This window comes from Pan troglodytes, chromosome 2 (genome assembly GCF_028858775.2).
Source record: "Pan troglodytes isolate AG18354 chromosome 2, NHGRI_mPanTro3-v2.0_pri, whole genome shotgun sequence".
Lineage (NCBI taxonomy): Eukaryota > Metazoa > Chordata > Mammalia > Primates > Hominidae > Pan > Pan troglodytes.
In genome coordinates, this window is record NC_086015.1 from 57008812 (window position 1) to 57029065 (window position 20254).

The window sequence follows — 20254 nt, forward strand, 5'->3', positions numbered from 1 at the left end:
TATCAACTTCAACAAAGTTACCTTTGGGGATAAAGAGAAGGAAACAGATTAGAAGGGAAGTACAAAAGAGGCTTAAACTGTATTATGTTTCACTTCTTTTAAAAAATGAAAATGCATGAAAAGATGTTCAACATTACTAATCATTAGGGAAATGCAAATCAAAACTACAATGAAATGCCATTTCACACATATTAGAATAACTATAAACAAAAAGACAAAAAATAATAAGTGTTGGTGAGGATATGGAGAATTAAGAATGGTTGTATATTTCTGGTGGGAATGTAAAATGGTACAGCCACTATGGAAAACTGTACAGTACTTCCTCAAAATATTTTTAATTATCATATGATCTATCTATCTATCTATCTATGCATATCTGTGTATATACCCAAAAAGAATTAAAAAGAGGGACTCAAACATGTATTTGTACACAAATGTTCATAGCAGCAATATTCACAATAACCAAAAGGCAGAGGCAACCCAAGTGTCCATCAACAGACGAATGGATAACAAAATGAATGTGGTATATACATACAATGGAATATTATTTAGCCTTTTAAAAAAAGGAAATTCTGGCCGGGTGCGGTGGCTCATGCCTGTAATCCCAACACTTTGGGAAGCCAAGGCAGAGGATAGCTTAAGCCCAGGAGTTTGAGACCAGCCTGAGCAACAGAGGGAAATCTCGTGTCTACAAAAATATTTTTAAAAGTAAGCTGAGCATGGTGGTGAGTGGCTGTAGTCCCAGCTACTTGAGAGGCTGAGGTGGGAGGATCACTTGCGAGGTTGGGGCTACAGTGAGCAGTGATCACATCACTGCACTCCAGCCTGGGCTGTTAGAGACCCCATCCTCCCAAAAATAAAGTTCTGACACATACTACAACATTGATAAACAATGAAGACATTATGCTAAGAGAAATAAGCCCATCACAAAAGACAAATGGATACCTACAGTAGTCAAATTCATAGAAACAGAAAATTAAATGGTGGGTGCTAGGGGCTAGGGAAACTGGGGAATGGGGAGTTACTGTTGAACAGGTATACCTTTCCATTTGGAAAGATAAGGAGATGGATGGCAGTGATTACTGCCCAACAATGTGAATGTACTTAATGCCAATAAACTATACACTTAAAAATTGTTAAAACGGCCTGTAATCCCAGCTACTCAGGAGGCTGAAGCAAGAGAACTGCTTGATCCCAGGAGTTCAAGACTGTAGTGTACATGATTGTGCCTGTGAATAGCCACTGCACTCCAGCCTGGGCAATGCTGCAAGACCCCATCTCTTTAAAAAAGGTGAAAATGGTAAATTTTACATTATGGACATTTTACCACAATAAAAAATTAAAAACAAATATTGAACATTAACATTTATTAAATATTTATGCTAGGCACATGGTTGTTTGTTGTAGTCTTTTCCATAGTTTTAATGTATTTGAAATGTTTTCATTAGAAATACAAGCCAATAATAAAGACGGCTTTGAGGGCAACTTGAAAGTACAGGCCAGCAGAAAGTCAATTTACATTACTAAAACTTAACAAGGCTGGGCATTCGTGGCCCTTAGCAAGGATTCTAGGTCCTTAAATAGCATGTTAATTTAAAAATAAAAAATAAGTAACAATTAAAATGATGAATCACTCAACTAAAATCTCTCACACAATGCTGAGAAGAAACAAGACTAATGATGTGATGAGATGATGAGCAAGATATATGAGAGTTTATTAAAGAAATAAATGCATAATCCTTAAATATATGAAAATGTGCAAATTTTAAGAGAAATGCAAATTAAAATGACAGAGATATCAGATTGAAAAGAATTCCAAAGTGTGACAAGCCTCGATGGTGAGGCTGTAAACAGGTAAAGCATAATGACACAACCTCTGTGGAAGAAAACTTGGCAATATCCAACAAAATTACATATGTATTTACCTTTTGATCCAGCAATCCCACTTCTAGGAATCTATCCCAAAGATATGCTGGCAAAAATACAAAAAGACATTTGTACAAAGCCATTCATTGTAGCACTATTTGTAATACCAAGACTGGAAATAACCCTGACGTCCATCAATAAGGAAATGGTTGAATAAATATGGTATATGTATTCAGTGCAGGTTGCTGTAAAGCATTGAGAACAATCTCTATATACTGATGTGGAATAATCTCCAAAATATACTGTTAAGAGTAACCACACTACCAAACAGTATTTTTTTTTTGTATCCCTATTTTTTGTATAAGATGGGAGAGAGGCCAGGCGCAGTGGCTCATGCCTATAATACTAGCACTTTGGGAGGCCGAGGTGGGTGGATCACATGAGGCCAGGAGTTTGAGAGGAGCCTGGCCAACATGATGAAACCCCATCTCTACTAAAAATACAAAAATTAGCCAGGTGCATGGTGGCACGTGCCTGTAATCCCAGCTACTCAGGAGGCTAAGGCATGAGAATCGTTTGAACCCAGAGGCAGGGGTTGCAGTGAGCCGAGGTTGTGCCACTGCACTACAGGCTGGGTGACAGAGCAAGGCTCCCTGTCTCAAAAAAAAAAAAAAAAAAAAAAAAAGGAGAGGGAGATGTGAGTATGAGGATATATGTATATACACTCACATATATTAGTTTATATTTTTAAAAATGAACAACAGGAGAATAAATTAAAAAGTAATAAAACTGGCTATATATATGGAAAAAGAGAGAATTAGTAATATCAGGTTGAAGTTATTTTATTTTATTTTATTTTATTTTATTTTATTTTATTTTATTTTTGAGATGGAGTTTCACTGTGTCACCCAGGCTGGAATGCGGTGGTGCGATCTCGGCTCACTGCAACCTCCACCTCCTGGGTACAAGAGGTTCTCTTGCCTCAGCCTTCCTAGCAGCTGGGATTACAGGCGCATACCACCATGCCCAGCTGATTTTTTGTATTTTTAGTAGAGATGGGGTTTTACCATGTTGGCCAGGCTGGTCTCAAATCCCTGACCTCAGGTGGTCCGCCCGCCTCGCCCTTCCAAAGTGCTGGGATTACAGGCATGACCCACCGCCCAGCCAATTTTGACTTTAGAAATATGCAGGCTCATTATACAATTTAGAAACAATTAAATTGAAATTTTAAAAAATTCTATAAATTTCAAATAAACTGAAACACATGAGCTAACTGTTGGTGGGAAAACCACAAGAAAACAGGATTCCTTTAAGTAATGTTATTTATTTTTATTTGTTTTTGAGACAGGGTCTTGCTCTGTCACCCAGGCTGGAGTGCTGTGGTGCAATAAAAGCTCTCTGAAGCCTCAACCACCCTGGCTCAAGCAATCTTCCCACCTCAGACTCCCAAGTAGCTGGGACTACAGGTACATGCCACTGCACCTGGCTAATTTTTTTTTTTCTTTTTGGTAGAGACAGGGTTTCCCTATGTTGCCCAGACTGGTCTTGTACCCCTGGGCTCAAGCAATCCTCCTGCCTTTGCCTCCCAAAGTGCTGGATTACAGGCGTGAGCCACCGGGTCTGGCCTACGCCATATTAAAATACAATACTCTGACTATAAACACCAGTGGAATATATTTAAAAGCAAAAACTATAAAGAAATCTTAAACTGCACACTGTGGTTGATATCCAAAATGTTGGTATTATTATTTTAAAATAATTAGAGGACTTCTATAAGATAAAAACAAAGAATAATATTACCATCATTAGCAAACAAGACATTTCTAAAAGGGAAGAGATACAAGCATAAAATCAAAGAAGAAAAAACCTTGTAACCCTGTTTTATTTTTGTTTGTTTGTTTTGTTTTGTTTTTTTGAGATGGAGTTTCCCTATATTGCCCCAGCTGGCCTTGAATTCCCAGGCTCAAGCCACCTCAGCCTCCCAAGTAGCAGGACTACGGGTGCATGCCACTGTGCCCAGCTAAAACCCTGTAATTTTAAATTTACATTGTAAGTATCAATGTAAAACCATTATTTTCTTTACTTTTCAAAAGATGTGTATTTTCATGGCTGGGCATGGTGGCTCACACCTGTAAATCCCAGCAATTTGGGAGGCTGAGGCAGGAAGATCACTTGAAGCCAGGAGTTTGAAACCAGCCTGGGCAACATAGCAAGACCCCATCTCTACAAAAATAAAAAAATTGCTGGGGATGATGGCATGTGCCTGTGTTCCCAGCTACTTGGGAGGCTGAGGTGGGAAGATCACTTGAACATAGGAGTTTGAGGCTGCAGTGAGCCATGATCATGCCACTGTACTCCACCCTGGGTGACAAAGCAAGATTTTGTCTCTAAAAAATAGAAAATAATTTTAAATGTGTATTTTCTAGCTATGTCTGTAAGTAAGGCCTAGAATAAATGACAACCTAGTATCAAATTAGCACTCCAGCACCCAGATTGTGGTCTCTAAATATCATACCTACTTTAAAGAAAAAAAAAGCTCCTCAGAGAAACAGCGGATTGCAAGTTTGGGGGGCAGGATATGTTCAGGAGGTACTTGGGAATCTTACTGGTCCAGAAAGCAAGGACTAACTGTATCAAAGATACATGACATCACATCAGAAGAACACAGGAACCAGTCTGAAACAACTCTTGCTGCTCTAGAATTTGATCATCAAATGAATGATGACAGCAATACATTCAAACTCATCAAATGTATACATATACATATACGTACTTAAATACATGAATTAATAATATTTAAAACAAAGGAAAAATCAACTTCTGAAATGGCAGAATGATTATTGCAGTGAACCCACTCTCCCATAAAAGAACCAAAGGACTGGCTAAACAATGAAAATCATCATTTCAAAGTCCTAAAATTAACCAAAGGCAGAGAACAAGCTAAAAAGCATCAATTCAAGATAAGCCACTAAACCTCAGTTAGAAGAGCAAAATGCGACATTTTAGGTTGAGACTATTCCCTTCCCTCTTCCTTCTCCAGCTCAAAAATAAAATTTTAGAGCTGAAAATAACCCAATTAATTAAAAAAAAACCCTCTATGGATAAGTTCAACAGCAGAATGAAGCAGACAAGAAAGTGAGTAAAATTGAAGACAAAACAACAGAAAAAACCCAATCTAAACAACAGAGAGAAAACATTAAAAAAAAAAAATGAAGAGAGTCTGAGGGACCTGTGGGACAATAAGAGAAGCTTAAACCCAAAAAATATATACACCAGACTCAAACTTCCAAAAACTAAAGGCAAAAAAAAAAAAAAAAATCTTAAAATTAACAACAGAGAAACCTCTCTTTTAAAGCAAAGCGTTGCGGGTGGGAGGTGGGAGAGTGTTCAATGACAGCAGATTTCTCATCAGAAACCATGGAGGCCAGAAAGAAGTAGCACAATTATTTTCTGAGAGCTGAAAGAAATGAGCTTTCAACCCAGGATTCCATATCCAGCAAAAATATCCCTCAACAATGAATGGGGAAATCAACATATTCTCAAATGAAAGGAAATGAAGACAATCTGTCACTAGTAGACCTCCTTTAAAAAAAAGACTAACGGCCGGGTGCGGTGGCTCAGGCCTGTAATCCTAGCACTTTGGGAGGCCGAGGCGGGCAGATCACGAGGTCAGGAGATCGAGACCATCCTGGCTAACACGGTGAAACCCCGCCTCTACCAAAAATACAAAAAATTAGCCGGGCGTGGTAGCAGGCACCTGTAGTCCCAGCTACTCGGGAGGCTGAAGCAGGAGAATGGCGTCAACCCGGGAGGCGGAGCTTGCAGTGAGCCGAGATCCCGCCACTGCACTCCAGCCTGAGCGACAGAGCAAGACTCCGTTTCAAAAAAAAAAAAAAAAAAATAGGACTAAAGCCGGTGCGGTGGCTCACGCCTGTAATTCCAGCACTTTGGGAGGCCGAGGCGGGCGGATCACGAGGTCAGGAAATCGAGACCATCCTGGCTAACAGGGTGAAACCCCGTCTCTACTAAAAATACAAAAAATTTGCCGGGCGTGGTGGCGGGCGCCTGTAGTCCCAGCTACTCGGGAGGCTGAGGCAGGAGAATGGCGTGAACCTGGGAGGCAAAGCTTGCAGTGAGCCGAGCCGAGATGGCGCCACTGCACTGCAGCCTGGGCGACAGAGCAAGACTCCCGTCTCAAAAGAAAAAAAAAAGGACTAAAGCCGGCGCGGTGGCTCACGCCTGTAATCCCAGCACTTTGGGAGGCCGAGACAGGTGGATCACAGGGTCAGGAGATCGAGACCATCCTGGCTAACACAGTGAAACCCCGTCTCTACTAGAAATACAAAAAATTAGCCAAGCGTGGTGGCGGGCGCCTGTAGTCCCAGATACTTGGGAGGCTGAGGCAGGAGAATGGTGTGAACCCAGGAAGCGGAGCTTGCAGTGAGCCGAGATCACGCCACTGCACTCCAGCCTGGGTGACAGAGCGAGACTCAGTCTCAAAAAAAAAAAAAAAAGGCTAAAGAAAATTCTCTAAATAGAAATGAAGTGACAAAAGAGAGAATCTTGGAAAATCAGGAAAAGAATAAATGACAACACAAAGAGTAAAAATACTGAAAAATATAATAAATTTTCCTTCTCTCAAGTGTTCTAAATTATATGTTTGACAGTTTAAACAAAAATGTTAAGCATGTCTGATGTGGTTCTCAAAATATGTAGAGAAAATATTTAAGGCAATTATAAATAAAAGAGGGTGAAGAGAAGTAAAAGTAGGTAAGATTTCTATACTTCACTTAAAGTAATAAAATGAAGATTGTGATAAGTTATATATATATATATATGTACTATAATACCCAAAGTAACCACTAATAAGTGCTACAAGAGGATATACTCAAAAACACTACAAATCAAAATGGAATTCTAAAAAAAAGTTCAAGTAACCCACAGGAAAGCAGAGGGAAAAAAAGAACACAGGAGCCAGTCTGAAAGAAATCTCACTGCTCTAGAGAAACAAACAAACAAAAGCAGAAAAAATAAATAAGCAAAAAAGGCAGACTTGAATCCAAACATATCAATAATTACATTAAGTATAAATGGTATACATACATCCTATAAGGCCAAAATTTTTAAAAATTAGTGTATGCTGTGTCAAGAACCTTATTTCAAATATAATTATACAGGCATGTTGAAAAGAAAAGGATGAAAAAGATATACCATGCAAATGTTAATAAAAGAAAGCTGGAATAGGTAAATCCTAGAGACAGAAAGTAGATTATGGATGTCAGAGTCTGGGTGGAAAAGGAAATGATGGCTAATGGTTTGTTGTGATGGAATGTTCTGGAATTAGATAGCAGTGATGGTTGGAAAACTTTGTGAATAGACTAAAAACCTCTGAATTATGTACTCTAAAAGGGTTGATTTTATGGTATGTGTATTGCATCTCAAAAAACATATTTCAATAAAGTTTTTTGAAAAACAAACCTCAACAAAAAAACCAATCTATTAATTAAAAATAAACCAATTGATAATGAGCCAAAGACATGAAGAGACATTTCACTGAAGAGGATATGCAGATGCCAAGTAGGAACATGTAAAGATGTTCAATATCATTGGCGGCCATGAGGGAGGTACAAATTAACACCAGGATGAGCTGTCACTACCCACCTATCAGAATGGCTTAAACAAAAGTAATGACAACACCAGATAACAGTGAGGATGTAGAGAAACTAGATCTCTCATATACTGCTGGCGAGAATGTAAAATGGCACAGCCACTCTGGAGCATAATTTTGCAGTTTTCTTTACTAAATATGATCTAGTGATTGTGCTGCTGGGTATGTACCCCAGAAAAATAAAGTATTATATACACAATTGTTAATAGCAACTTATGTGTTGGTAAGAGCCAAAAACTGGAAACAACCAAAATGTACTACAATAGATGAATGGTTAACCAAACTGCAGTACATTCATGACTGCTCCTCCACAATAAAAAGGAACAAACTGTCAATATACGCGAGAGCTTGGATGGATGTCAAGGGCATTATTAAAGCCCATCTCAAAAAGCCATGTACTGTGTTATTCTATTTATGTAACATTCTTTAAATGACAAAATTACAGAGATGGAGAACAAATTAACAGTTGCCTGGGATTAGGGAAAGTCAGGGGAAGGAGGACAGGTGTGGGAGCTCTTTGTGGTGATGGAATAGTTCTGTATTTTGACTGAGGGGATGGTTCCAGGAATCTACACATGTGACAAAATGACAGAACTGCACATTCTTTATACTAATATCAATTTCCTCAGTTTTATATCATATTATAGTAACTAATGAGAGAAACTGGGTGAAAAGAACATGAAATCTGTCAGTAAGTACTATCTTTGCAAACTCCTGTGAATGCATAATTACTTCAAAATAACTAGAAAGTAATCATCAAAATTTTAATGCTATTTTAAAAAAGAAGTCTGTTCAAAACAGTTTCTTTTTTTTTTTTTTTTTTGAGAAGGAGTCTCGCTCTGTTGCACAGGCTGGAGTGCAGTGGCGCGATCCTGGCTCACTGCAAGCTCTGCCTCCCGGGTTCACACCATTCTCCTGCCTCAGCCTCCCGAGTAGCTGGGACTACAGGCACCCGTCACCACACCCAGCTAATTTTTTGTATTTTGTTTAGTAGAGACGGGGTTTCACCGTGTTAGCCAGGATGGTCTCGATCTCCTGACCTCGTGATCTGCCCACCTCGGCCTCCCAAAGTGTTATGATTACAGGTATGAGCCACCGCGCCCGGCTTTGTTCATAACAGTTTCTTATTTTTTCAGCAAACATTATTAGTAGCCCCTCGTGCCAGGTTCTCTGAGAGGTACAGAAGATGGCAATGCAAAACAATTTAAGACTTCAAAGAGCTTCCAGTTCAGTGGTAGAGAAACAGACAATATAACACAGGCAAGTAATATAATTGTGCATCCTAGAGAATAAATTCTGAGAATAAAACCAATACCTGCATCAAGCTGCTGCTCCCCGTTCATTTCCACAGCATATAGGCTATATCCTCCCAACACAAAGGAAAGGCCTATAGTTCTGCTAAGATCTGCAGATTACTTGCAGGTTTCAAGCATCTGTTCAATGGGTATCCACGGGTCCAAATGAAAGTGCTGAAAAATGAAAAAGAACACATTAAACAGCCTGAAGCCCAAGTGTGCTCACTCACTCATCAAACAGGGCACTCGACTGGTTGAGAGATGACATAAGACAAAAACATACTGGCAGAATAGATAGGACTGGAGGAAAAAATTGACACCTTTTCTAATTTTGAAGAGTCTGTATGTGTATGTGTGCGCTCATGTGTGTCTCTATGTGTAGAGAATGCACACTATCGAGATCCTGATAATAAATCTAAAACTCACAACAAAGTAAGATGCATATGAATCATTACCCTTTAAATTTACATTACCATACTTAGCACCATGATTCCTATCCACAAAACTCCAGTTCCTAATGGTCTCCTAGGGAGACAGGGGAGTTAGCTTTCAATGCTGTCTTACACAACGAATATGATTCCGGATAGAGTATTACTTTATCTAATTTTCCATCTCATCTATCTAGAATATTATGCAGATCCATAAATATCAACTGTATTAGCCTACAATTATAAAGAGAATTCCTCCAAAATAAGCTTTGAACCTGCTTATTCTTTTTTTAAAAAACAGCTTTAGGGCTGGAAGCGGTGGCTCATGCCTGTAATCCCAACACTCTGGGAGGCTGAAGTGAGAGGATTCCTTTGAGCCCAGGAGTTTGGGACCAGCCTGGGCAACATGGCAAAACCTCACCTGTACTAAAAATACAAAAACTAGCTGGGTATGGTGGCGCACGCCTGTAGTTTCAGCTACTTGGGAGGCTGAGGTGGGAGGATGGCTTGAGTCTGGGGGACGGAGGTTGCAGAGCCAAGATCGCACCACTGCACTCCAGCCTGGGTGACAGAGCCAGACACTGTCTCAAAAAAAAAAAAAAGAAGAAAAAAAGCTTTATTGGGATATAAGCCACATACCAAAATTTCCCATTTTGAGGTACAAATTAATAATTTTTAGTAAATGTACAAAGTGTAACCATCATAATTGAATTTGAGAATATTTCTATTATCCTGAAAAGAAGCCAAATGCTCACTTGCAGTTCCTTCCTATTCCATCCCTAAGCTCAAGCAACCACTCATCTCCTTTGTCTCTACAGATTTTGCCTTTCCCAAACATTTCACATAAATGGAACCATATGAAATGTGGTCTTTCATATAACCTTGGTTTTCTTTCACTTATCATGTTTTTGAGGTTCATCCACGTTGCAGTATGGATGAATCTATTTATTCTTGCTTTATATACATGTAAAATAATCTAAGATATTAATCTAAGATATTATCTTAATATGTGCCTAACAGATTAGAAAGAGTAAATGAAAGGGAGAAAAGAGCTGCTACAGGAAGGCATGGCATGAACTAACTGCAAGAGCGACAATACAGAAAACTATAGCATTGGGATGGGTACTTAACAGCACAGCTTTGGGAGTGATATTCTGCAGGATCAAGCAATTCTATACTTCTCAAAAGTTTTGAGTGTGTATTAGAGCCCCCAGTAAATGATTCTCATAAGCAACTTTAATCATGAAGAAAAAGCTTAGCTTTTAATACATCCTTATACCACTTTTGCCTGAAAAGGTACCAGCTACCTAAAGGACAATAGCTTAAAATGGGTAGGGATGGCCAGGTGCGTGGCTCATGCCTGTAATCCTAGCACTTTGGGAGGCCAAGGCGGGCAGATCGCTTGAGCCTAGGAGTGAAAGACCAGCCTGGGCAACACAGCAAAACCCTGTCTCAAAAAATATATATGAAAATTAGCTGGGTGTGGTAGTGCATGCCTGCAGTCCCAGCTACTTGGGTGGCTGAGGCAGGAGAATCGCTTGAGCCCAGGAGGCTGAGGGTAAGGCTGCAATGAGCCAAGATCATGCCACTGCACTCCAGCCTGGGCAATGAGAGTGAAATCCTGTCTCAAAAAAAAAAGGTGGGGAGGTAAGGAAACCTAGGTTCTAGTGCCAGCTCTACTGATAACTAGCTATGCAATCTGATACGCTACCATATTATGTCCATTTTTTATCTATAAAACAAATAAAGATCTTTTTCAGATTTTAAATTTTCATTTCATAATGAGCGTAGAAAACGTTTTGATAACTATTAAAATTGTGGACATCCCACTTGAGATAAATGCCAATTATCCCAAATCGTATCACAGAATATAAGCACCGAAACCCACACTTTCAAAGATGGGAACAATTGAAAAGAAACTTGAGAGTGATGTTTAAGGCTTCTAAATGTGCTCTCTTCCCTCAGTTTACTTTTCTACCCCAAGCCCAAAACATCCAAACTGTATCACTCCACCTACCAATTTATTCATTCCCCATATACTTATCAAACACCAGCTCCTTACCAACCACTACTGTAGGGGTGGGGTAAAGTAATCAAGAGAGATATGGTTCCTGCTTTCATGGAGCTTATTTTCAACTGCAGGGAGACAAATTAAGCCAACAATAAAAAAATTATTTAAATTGCTAGGAAGTAAAAGTACTAGATGATAAGAAAGAATATAAAGGCAGGTCTAACCTAAGGTCACTGACAGTGTCCCTGAGAAAATGATACAGCAGCTAGGCAAAAGGGGGAGAAAAGGAGGACTATTCCAGGCACCAAGAACAGCATAAACCAAGGCTCTACAGTGGGAAGGACCTGAAGGCTGCTGTGGCTAGAGCATGCAAACCAATAGAATAAGTGGCAAATAAAAGATTGAACAGGAAGAGAAGGGATAACAGCAACTAATATTTACTGAGGACTGCCTACGTGCTGGGGCACTGTTTTAAGCAGGTTGTTGACAGGTTCAAATTTCTATGGCTCTAATTTAGTGGATAATCTCCACATATAAAGTCTTGACACTTCAGCATGGTTTTGATAGAACGAAGTCAGTGCTAAATAAATATCTGTTGGGTCACTAGGCTTTGAAGATGTCATCTACTGTTTATGTTCATGAACTCTTGGAACATGCTAGAGTATTTTGTGCAGAGAGCCACAAAGTACAAAAATAATAATGAAGCTTCAAAGCCAAAAGGCATGAAGTGGAGAGATGCAAGTCTTACGTAGCAGAAAGCTAAGGCTGTGACATTTTTTCAACCTTACATCAATCATTTAGATTTTAGCCAATGAGCAATCAGTTCATCATCTTAATAGGATCACAAGAAATAGACTGATGAAGTCTTCTGCTGTGGAACATCTGTTCACGCTCTCTCTTTATTGTTAGCCTGCTGTCTTTTCATGCAGTAAAGAAAAAACGGTAAAATATCCAGGCGCTTAGTATATGAAAATTTAATTCACTTTTCCTTTATTTCCTGTTCATATTAAATTGTCTTACTGTCATCATTTATTTTATCATTTATTTTGGTATTATCACCCTCTTGTAGTGAACAGAACACACTAAGAGTTACTCATTTAAGGCCTGGTGAGGTGGCTCACGCCTGTAATCCCAGCACTTTGAGAGGCCGAGGCAGGTTTGCTTGAGATCAGGAGTTTGAGGCCAGCCTGGCCAACGTGGTAAAACCCCATCTCTACTAAACACACACACACACACACACACACACACACACACTAGCTGAGTGTGGTGGCGGGCCAATGTGGTAAAACCCCATCTCTACTAAACACACACACACACACACACACACACACACACACTAGCTGAGTGTGGTGGCGGGCACCTGTAATTCCAGCTATTTGGGAGGCTCAGAAGAGAATCGCTTGAGCCTGGGAGGCTGAGGCTGCAGAGAGCCAAGATCGTACCACTGCACTCCAGCATGGGTGACAGAGCGAGACTCTGCCTCAAAAAAGGAAAAAAAGAAAGAGTTATTCATTTAAATAAGTGCTTATAAGGCTGGGCCCAATGGCTCACCCCTGTAGTCCCAGTGCTTTGGAAGCCTGAGGCAGAAGGATCTCTTGAGCCCAGGAGTCTGAGGTTACCATGAGCAATGATCACACCACTGCATTCTAGCCTGGGCAACAGAGACAGACCCTGTCTCAAAAATTAATAAGTAAAAATAAATAAATAAATAAAAGTAAAAATAAATAAATTCTCATGAATTAACTGATTTGGATCTTACTCATCTTATTTAATACTTTAGTGAACTAAATAGGTGCCTAGATATTTGGAGGGGGTTCTAAGAAAATATACTGAAGCTTGGAGAAATTTTAAATACTTCTAAGAAATATAAATAAAAATTGAAAAGGCAAAGCTAATTGGATAAAATAAGCTTTCAAGACAAATACTAAAAAAGAACAACAACTAAACCCAGGCAGAAAAATCAAACTGAATAACTATTTCATTTTTAAGTGGTACATCAATATAAAATAAAACTACCATGGAATTTTAACAGGTTTTTTTGAAAGACCTAAAAGTCATCTGAACAACAAATATGTTAGACAAAATTTTCCCCTCCCATCTTGGTGGGGTTTTTTTACACACAGTCTCACTGTGTTGCCCAGGCTGGAGTGCAGTGGCACAATCTCGGCTCACTGCAACCTCTGCCTCCCAGGTTGAAGTGATTCTCCTGCCTTAGCCTCCCAAGTAGCTGGGATTACAGGCATGAGCTACCACGCCTGGCTAATTTTGTGTTTTGGTAGAGACCATGTTGGCCAGGCTGGTCTCGAACCCCTGACCTCAAGTGATCCGCCTGCCTCAGCCCTCCCATCTTGTTTTAGATTACACATACAAGTCCACACTCTAAGCCTAGTAGTAGTAACCTGGCTTCATGTTAATGCCCTTTCTTTTCAAGGCTAAGATAAACATTGATTAAGATGAGTGATTACATGGGGAAGTTGCAATAATGCAAGAAAAATTTCTGTGGGAAGTATCCTCAGCCAAATGATTTAACAGGTCTGACATAAGTAACTTTTAAAGGGCTTAGAAAGGACAGGACCTCAGCGTGGTTCTAAAGATCACTGATATGTTCGCTGGCTGGAAAAACAAAACAAAACAAAACACTTTAATTCAATAAATACCAGGCAGTTAGCAAGAAAATTCCTATTGAAATGTTTGAATTTGTACACTTATCCCTCAACAGAAACAAGTCCAACAATAATTTCAAGTATGTCGTTAAATATACTAATTGCAACAATTCAGCAAATCAGATGCTCCATTTTCAGCAGATCTGCAAAGTTAACTCTGACCCTGACAGTGCAGTCAGTGGTAGAGTCACCTTATATTTCCTGTTCCCATTCCCCAACAGGTGTAGTTTTCTGTCAGCCTTTCACTCTTACTATAGTCAACTGTAACTACATGTTTTATTTGTCTATCTAAATTAAACGTTGTCCTTCCATTTGTCAAATGCCAACATAACTCAGGGGCAGAAATCTTCTATTGTTTCATTAAGTTGTTTGTTATGTCATTTTTATTCTTTTAACCCACTGCTACACGTCTGACTAGAGAGATTAAAAAATAAAGTCTGATAAAGTCAAGGTTTTAGTTCAATTTTGCGAGAAAAATCTTAGCCACTCATATCATCTAAATTAAATCTGAGGCCAGGCACGGTGGCTCACGCCTGTAATCCCAGCACTTTGCGGGGCTGAGGTGGCGAATCACTTGAGCTCACGAGTTCGAGATAAGCCTGAGCAATATGGCAAGACCCTGTCTCTATAAAAAGTAAAAAAAAAAAAAAAAAAAAAAAAATTAGCTGAGTGTGGTGGCACATGCTTGTAATCCCACCTACTCAGGAGGCTGAAGTGGGAGAATTGCTCGAACCCAGGGCAAAGGTTGCAGTGAGCCAAGTTTGCGCCACTGCACTCCAGCCTGGGTGACAGGGCAAGACCCTGTATCAGAAAAAAAAAAAAATCTGAGCCAAACCTTTTCATGATTTTATAAACCCAACACAGGGCAAATCCATCTCAGTTGAATAAACTGGTACTAATAAATTTATAAAACCACTGAAAAAGTTCTAAACAAAACCCAAACTCAAGAATAACCTAAACTGGAAAAAAAGAAAACAAAGAAAGTGAAACTGTGGAGCCAATATTTTTAAAGATTTTGGACAACAATGAGAAATTGTTAAGTAAAATATAGCATAAGCATACAATGCACCATACATGGCCATTGGAAATTGTGTTAGAGAAATGGTTTTCTTCTCCAAATCCCAATAGGGCATTTTTTTTCTTCTGATTCTATGGTTGACCCAATAGGCCACTGTATTTGACTTGATAAGATAATTTTAGAATGCATCTAAGCTGGGCATAGTGGCTCACACCTGTAATCCCAGCACTGTGAGAAGGCAAGGCGGGAGGATAGCTTGAGCCCAGGAGTTGCAGACCAGCCTGGGCAATATAGTAAGACCTCATCTCTACGAAAAATTTAAAGAACCAAAATTAGCTAAATGTGGTGACACATGCCTGTAATCCCAGCTACTCAGGAAGCTGAGAATTTTTTTGTTTGTTTGTTTTGAGACAGTCTACTTCTGTTACCCAGGCTGGAATGCAGTGGCGCAATCCCGTTTTACTGCAACCTCCACCTCCCAGGCTCAAGCAATTCTCATGCCTTAGCCTCCTAAGTAACTGGGATTACAGGTGTGTGCTACCACGCCCGGCTACTTTTTGTATTTTTGGTAGAGACAGGGTTTCACCATGTTGGCCAGGCTGGTCTCGAACTCCTGACCTCAGGTGAGTTGATCTGCTCTTGCCTCAGACTCCCAAAGTGCTGGGATTACAGGCATGAGCCACAATGCAACCAGCCAGGAAGTTGGGAATTGCTTGAGTCTGAGAGGCAGAGGCTATAATGACCCAAGATCATGCCGCCGCACTCCAACCTGGGTGATAGAGCAAGACTGTGTTCCAAAAAAACAAAAAATAAAATGAAATGCATCTAAAAGAGAAAAAAATGTACAATCCAGCTACATTTTTGTAAAACATGACACAAGGCAAGTTCCTTCTATCAAAATATTAAGCCAGACACAGTGGCTCATGCCTGTAATCCCAGCACTTTGGGAGGCCAAGACAGGAGGATCACTTGAGGCTGGGAATTCAAGACCAACCTGGGCAGCATAGTGAGACTCCATCTCTACAAAAAAAGTTTTTTCTTAAATCAAAATAGTGTAATATTAGCATAAGAAAAGACAAACATCAATAAAGTAAAATGAAGTTGAACAAAATAGATCAATTTTTATGAGAGTGCAGTTTGTGATAAAGAGAGCATTCCATATAAAATCGTGAAAGGATACAAACAAATAGTGTTAAACAATTGGCTATCCATTTTGGGAGGAAAAAAAATTAGAACCTTACTTTATGCTGCCACATAAATAAATTCCAGTGAATTAAAAAAGAAAAACATGAAAAAGAAGATTCCAAAGAAATTAAAAGAAAACATACGTGAATATGGTTATAGCCTTGGAATAGCATAGATTTCCTTAAGCAAGGAAGCCATAAAATGGATACATTTGACTAAATAAACATTTAAAACTTTCAACTGGCAAAAAGAACCATAAACAAATTTAAAAAACAAGCTACAGAAAAAAAACTATCTCCAGCATATATAGCAGACAAAATATTAATAGCCATAATAACAGCACCTATTAGATAAATAAGAAAGACCAAACCTAATAACATGGACATTTTTTTAAAAGGTCAGATATGAACGATAATTGTAGGGAATGACTGGTAATCATATGAAAACATATTCAACCTCAACAGCTAAAATTTTATTTTTCACCCAGATTGGCAAAAACAAAAGATTAGTAACACTGAATATAGTTGAAGACATGCAGAAATGGAAGCCATCATTATCAGTTCAGGAGCACAAATGGATATAGCCCTTTTAGACAGAAATTTTCTTCTATCAAAATTTTAACTTGCATTCTCTACAACCCACCAGTTCCACTTCCAATACATTTCAGAAAAATATCCTGAGACAACAAGCAAATAAACAGCACAACAATTTCAAAGAAAGAGTTTAAATTGTCCTCATTTCAGGGCATACACAGAGAAACATCCCCATGTGTACAAAGTAGCAAGAACCAAAATGTTTGCTTGAGCAATGCCTGTATTAAGAAAAAACTGGAGGCCAGGAGCGGTGGCTAACGCCTGTAATCCCAGCACTTTGGGAGGCTGAGGCAGGTGGATCACGAGGTCAGGAGTTCGAGACCAGCCTGAACAACACGGTGAAACCCAGTTTCTACTAAAAATACAAAAAGATTAGCCAGGCCTAGTGGCGGGCGCCTGTAATCCCAGCTACTCGGGAGGCTGAGGCAGGAGAATCCCTTGAACCCAGGAGGCGGAGGTTGCAGTGAAGCGCACCACTGCACTTCAGCCCAGGCGACAATGTGAGACTTCGTATCAAAAAAAAAAGGAAACAGAAAAAGAAAAGAAAAAACTGGAAACCTCAGGGTCAATCAATACATAATGGCACATCCACAAGATGAAAGTTAAAAAGAGTAAGACAGCTTAGTAAGCATAAAGTTCATGCTGGGGTGATGAAATAAGCTTTGGATTTGGATAGTGGTTTTATATAGATGTATACATATAACCTATATCTACATAAAACTGAACAAAAACAAAACTACGTATTTCTATAGGTACACATATATATGTGCAGATACCTTTAACGTGGTCAGGAAGAATACATCCAAATCATTAACAGGAAAGTGAGATTCAGGGGCAGGGCAAAAGGGAGTGTTCCTTTTAACTGTATTGGGTAAACGTTTTAAGATAAAAATGTACTCATATGTTTACTTCAGTGATTTAAAATTTTAAGACAAAAAATGCATTTATTGACATGGAAAGCTATTTATTCATTCTTTCAATAAATACTTACTGGAAACTTACTATGTGTCGGGCACAATAAAAAAAAATTAGAGATATATCAGTGAAGAAAACAGACCAAAATCTCTGCCCTCATGAAGCTTATATTTTAGTGTAAGGAAGAAAGTATAATACTTTTTCTAAATGTCATAAGTGATAGAGCTGGGGAGGAATGACAGTGTGGGGTGGTTAAATCGGGTGGAGAGAAAGGAGGCTTCACTGAGAAGGTAACATATGGACAAAGACTTGAGGGAGCTACAGAAGGAAAGAGCATGCCAGGCAGAGGGAAAAGCCAGCAGAAAGGGCCTAAAGGGAGAGCATGTGAGAGTGAGCTATGTTCTAGGAATAGCAGGGAGGCCAGGGTAGTTGGTGCCAAGTAAGCAAGCAAGAACAAGTAGAAGGAGAAGAGGCAGGAGAGAGGTCAACCTCACACTGCCTGCCACTCCCATGTACCTCTGTGTGTACCCCCCACCTACAGCCCTTAAGGAACTATACTTACCAGGTGACCCTACTCCTCTGGGGGTAACAAAACGTAAAGGCAATGTTGGTGGGAATGTAAAATGATGCAACCACCTGGGAAAACAGTCTGGCAGTTCCTCAGTGTTAAACATAGAGTTACCATATGGGCCAGTATTTCACTCCTCAATATATACCCAAGACATATGAAAACATATGTCCAAACATAAACTTGTTCGTGAATGTTCGTAGTATTATTTATAATAGTCAAAAAATAGAAACAAATCAAATGTATCAACCAATTAATGGTTAAGTAAAATGTAATATATCTAATATAATGGAATATTATTCAGCCATAAAAAGAAATGAAGTACGAATACATACTACAACAAGGATAACCTTGAAAATATTGTACATGAGAAGACAGACACTAAAGGCCACATATTATACGCTTCCATTTATATAAAATGACCACAGAGGCAAATTCACAGAGACAAGTGGGTAGATTGTGGTTGCCAAGGGCTGGCAGAGAAAAGGTAATGGATAACGACTACTAATATGTACAGGGTTGCTTTTGGGGGTATTAAAACATTCTAATATTAGACTGTGGTGAGAGTTGTACTATTCTGTGAATTAAAAAACTAACTGTAAACTTTAAATAAGTGAGTTTTATGGTCTGTGAAATGTATCTCAGTAAAACTATAAAAATGGTACTTATATTCAAAGACACAACTGCGCTTTTAAATAACATTTCAAATACAGAAGCCAATGACAAAAAAAAAAAAGAGACAAGATATCTGGGTTACCCTTAGGATATGCAACAGAAGGAGAAAGAAAATAATTTGGCTGTTACTGGTTTGTATCAGTTAAGGTAATGCTATGCTTTAACAGATAAATTTCTATTTTCAATTGCTTAATCCAATAGATATGTATTTCCCACTCAGATGAAGTCCAAACAGGTGTTCCTAATCAGTAGGCAACTCTCCACCATGTGATTATTCATGAAGCCAAAAGCCTTCCGCCACATAGCTCTACCACCTTCAACAAAGTCTTCACAAATCATTCACTGCAGGGGATCACACATTCTTTTCATGGGACAGACCTAAAAGTGGTACGTCCCTTCCACCCACATTCCACTAATTAAAATCCGGTCACAAGACCCCATCCAACTACAAAGGAAGCTGCAAACTACAGTATGGCACTTCCCACCATTAGTAACAGAGTGCTTAAATTAGTATTGCCATTCACCAGAACTTATATTAACAGTGAATAGCAGTTATTTTACTTAAAGGAGGCTTCATAAATCAATAGTAGTGATACTATGAACAGTCATGGAATTCTGTCAATAAATATTTACTGAGCACTTATTATCGCCACACCACATTTGTTCTAGGTGAAGAAATATTTTGAAACCTGCTCTCACGAATCTCATAATCTAAAGTGTGTAGATAGCCAGCAATAAAATAAATACAACTGAGCCTTGAACAACATGGGCATGAACTACATGGGTCCACTTACAGATTTTTAAAAATAACTATCTTGGAAAAATTTTTGGAGATTTATGACAATTTGAAAAAACTTGCAAACCATGTAGCTTAAAAATATCAAAAAATTAAGAAAAAGGTGTGTTGTGAATGCATAAAATACATGTACCTATTAGTCTATCACTTACCACTTTTATATACAAATCTATTATTAAAAGTTAAAAAATATCAAAACTTATACAAACACAGACTGTACATGATGTCATTCCCAGTCCTGAGAAATGTAAACAAACCTAAAGATGTAGTTTTACATCATAACTACACAAAATTAAGTGTAGTACATATTGCACTACTGAAATCATTTTGCAGCTATCTCCTGTTGCTATTGCCTTGAGCTCAAGTGTTGCGACTATCTCCTTAAAATGCTGTATGACACTAATCATCTCCACGTGGGCAGTTCGTCTCTCCAGTAAAATGCATAAATAATATCACAATAAAAAGTGATCTCCCATGGTTCTTACACATTTTTCATGATGCTTAGTGCAGTACTGTATTTAATAACACCGTAAGACCCATAGAAAGTACCGCCAGAGATGCTGGACGTGCTTT

General features: G+C 38.9%; 1 protein-coding gene across 6 annotated transcripts in view; it reads right to left on the minus strand.

Moving 5' to 3' along the window:
* SFMBT1 (Scm like with four mbt domains 1) overlaps positions 1-20254 on the minus strand; it is a 145695-nt gene that overhangs the window by 59438 nt on the left and 66003 nt on the right. For 5 of the 6 annotated variants that reach the window (XM_009445643.5, XM_016941278.4, XM_016941279.4 and 2 more), the window contains one exon: positions 8850-9003. In XM_009445643.5, coding sequence (XP_009443918.1) covers positions 8850-8877 — 28 coding nt within the window. In that variant the 5' untranslated portion in view covers positions 8878-9003. Of the gene's footprint in view, positions 1-1925; positions 1973-8849; positions 9004-20254 lie in introns of all 6 variants that reach the window. The other variant, XM_054681989.2, reaches the window with a different exon arrangement.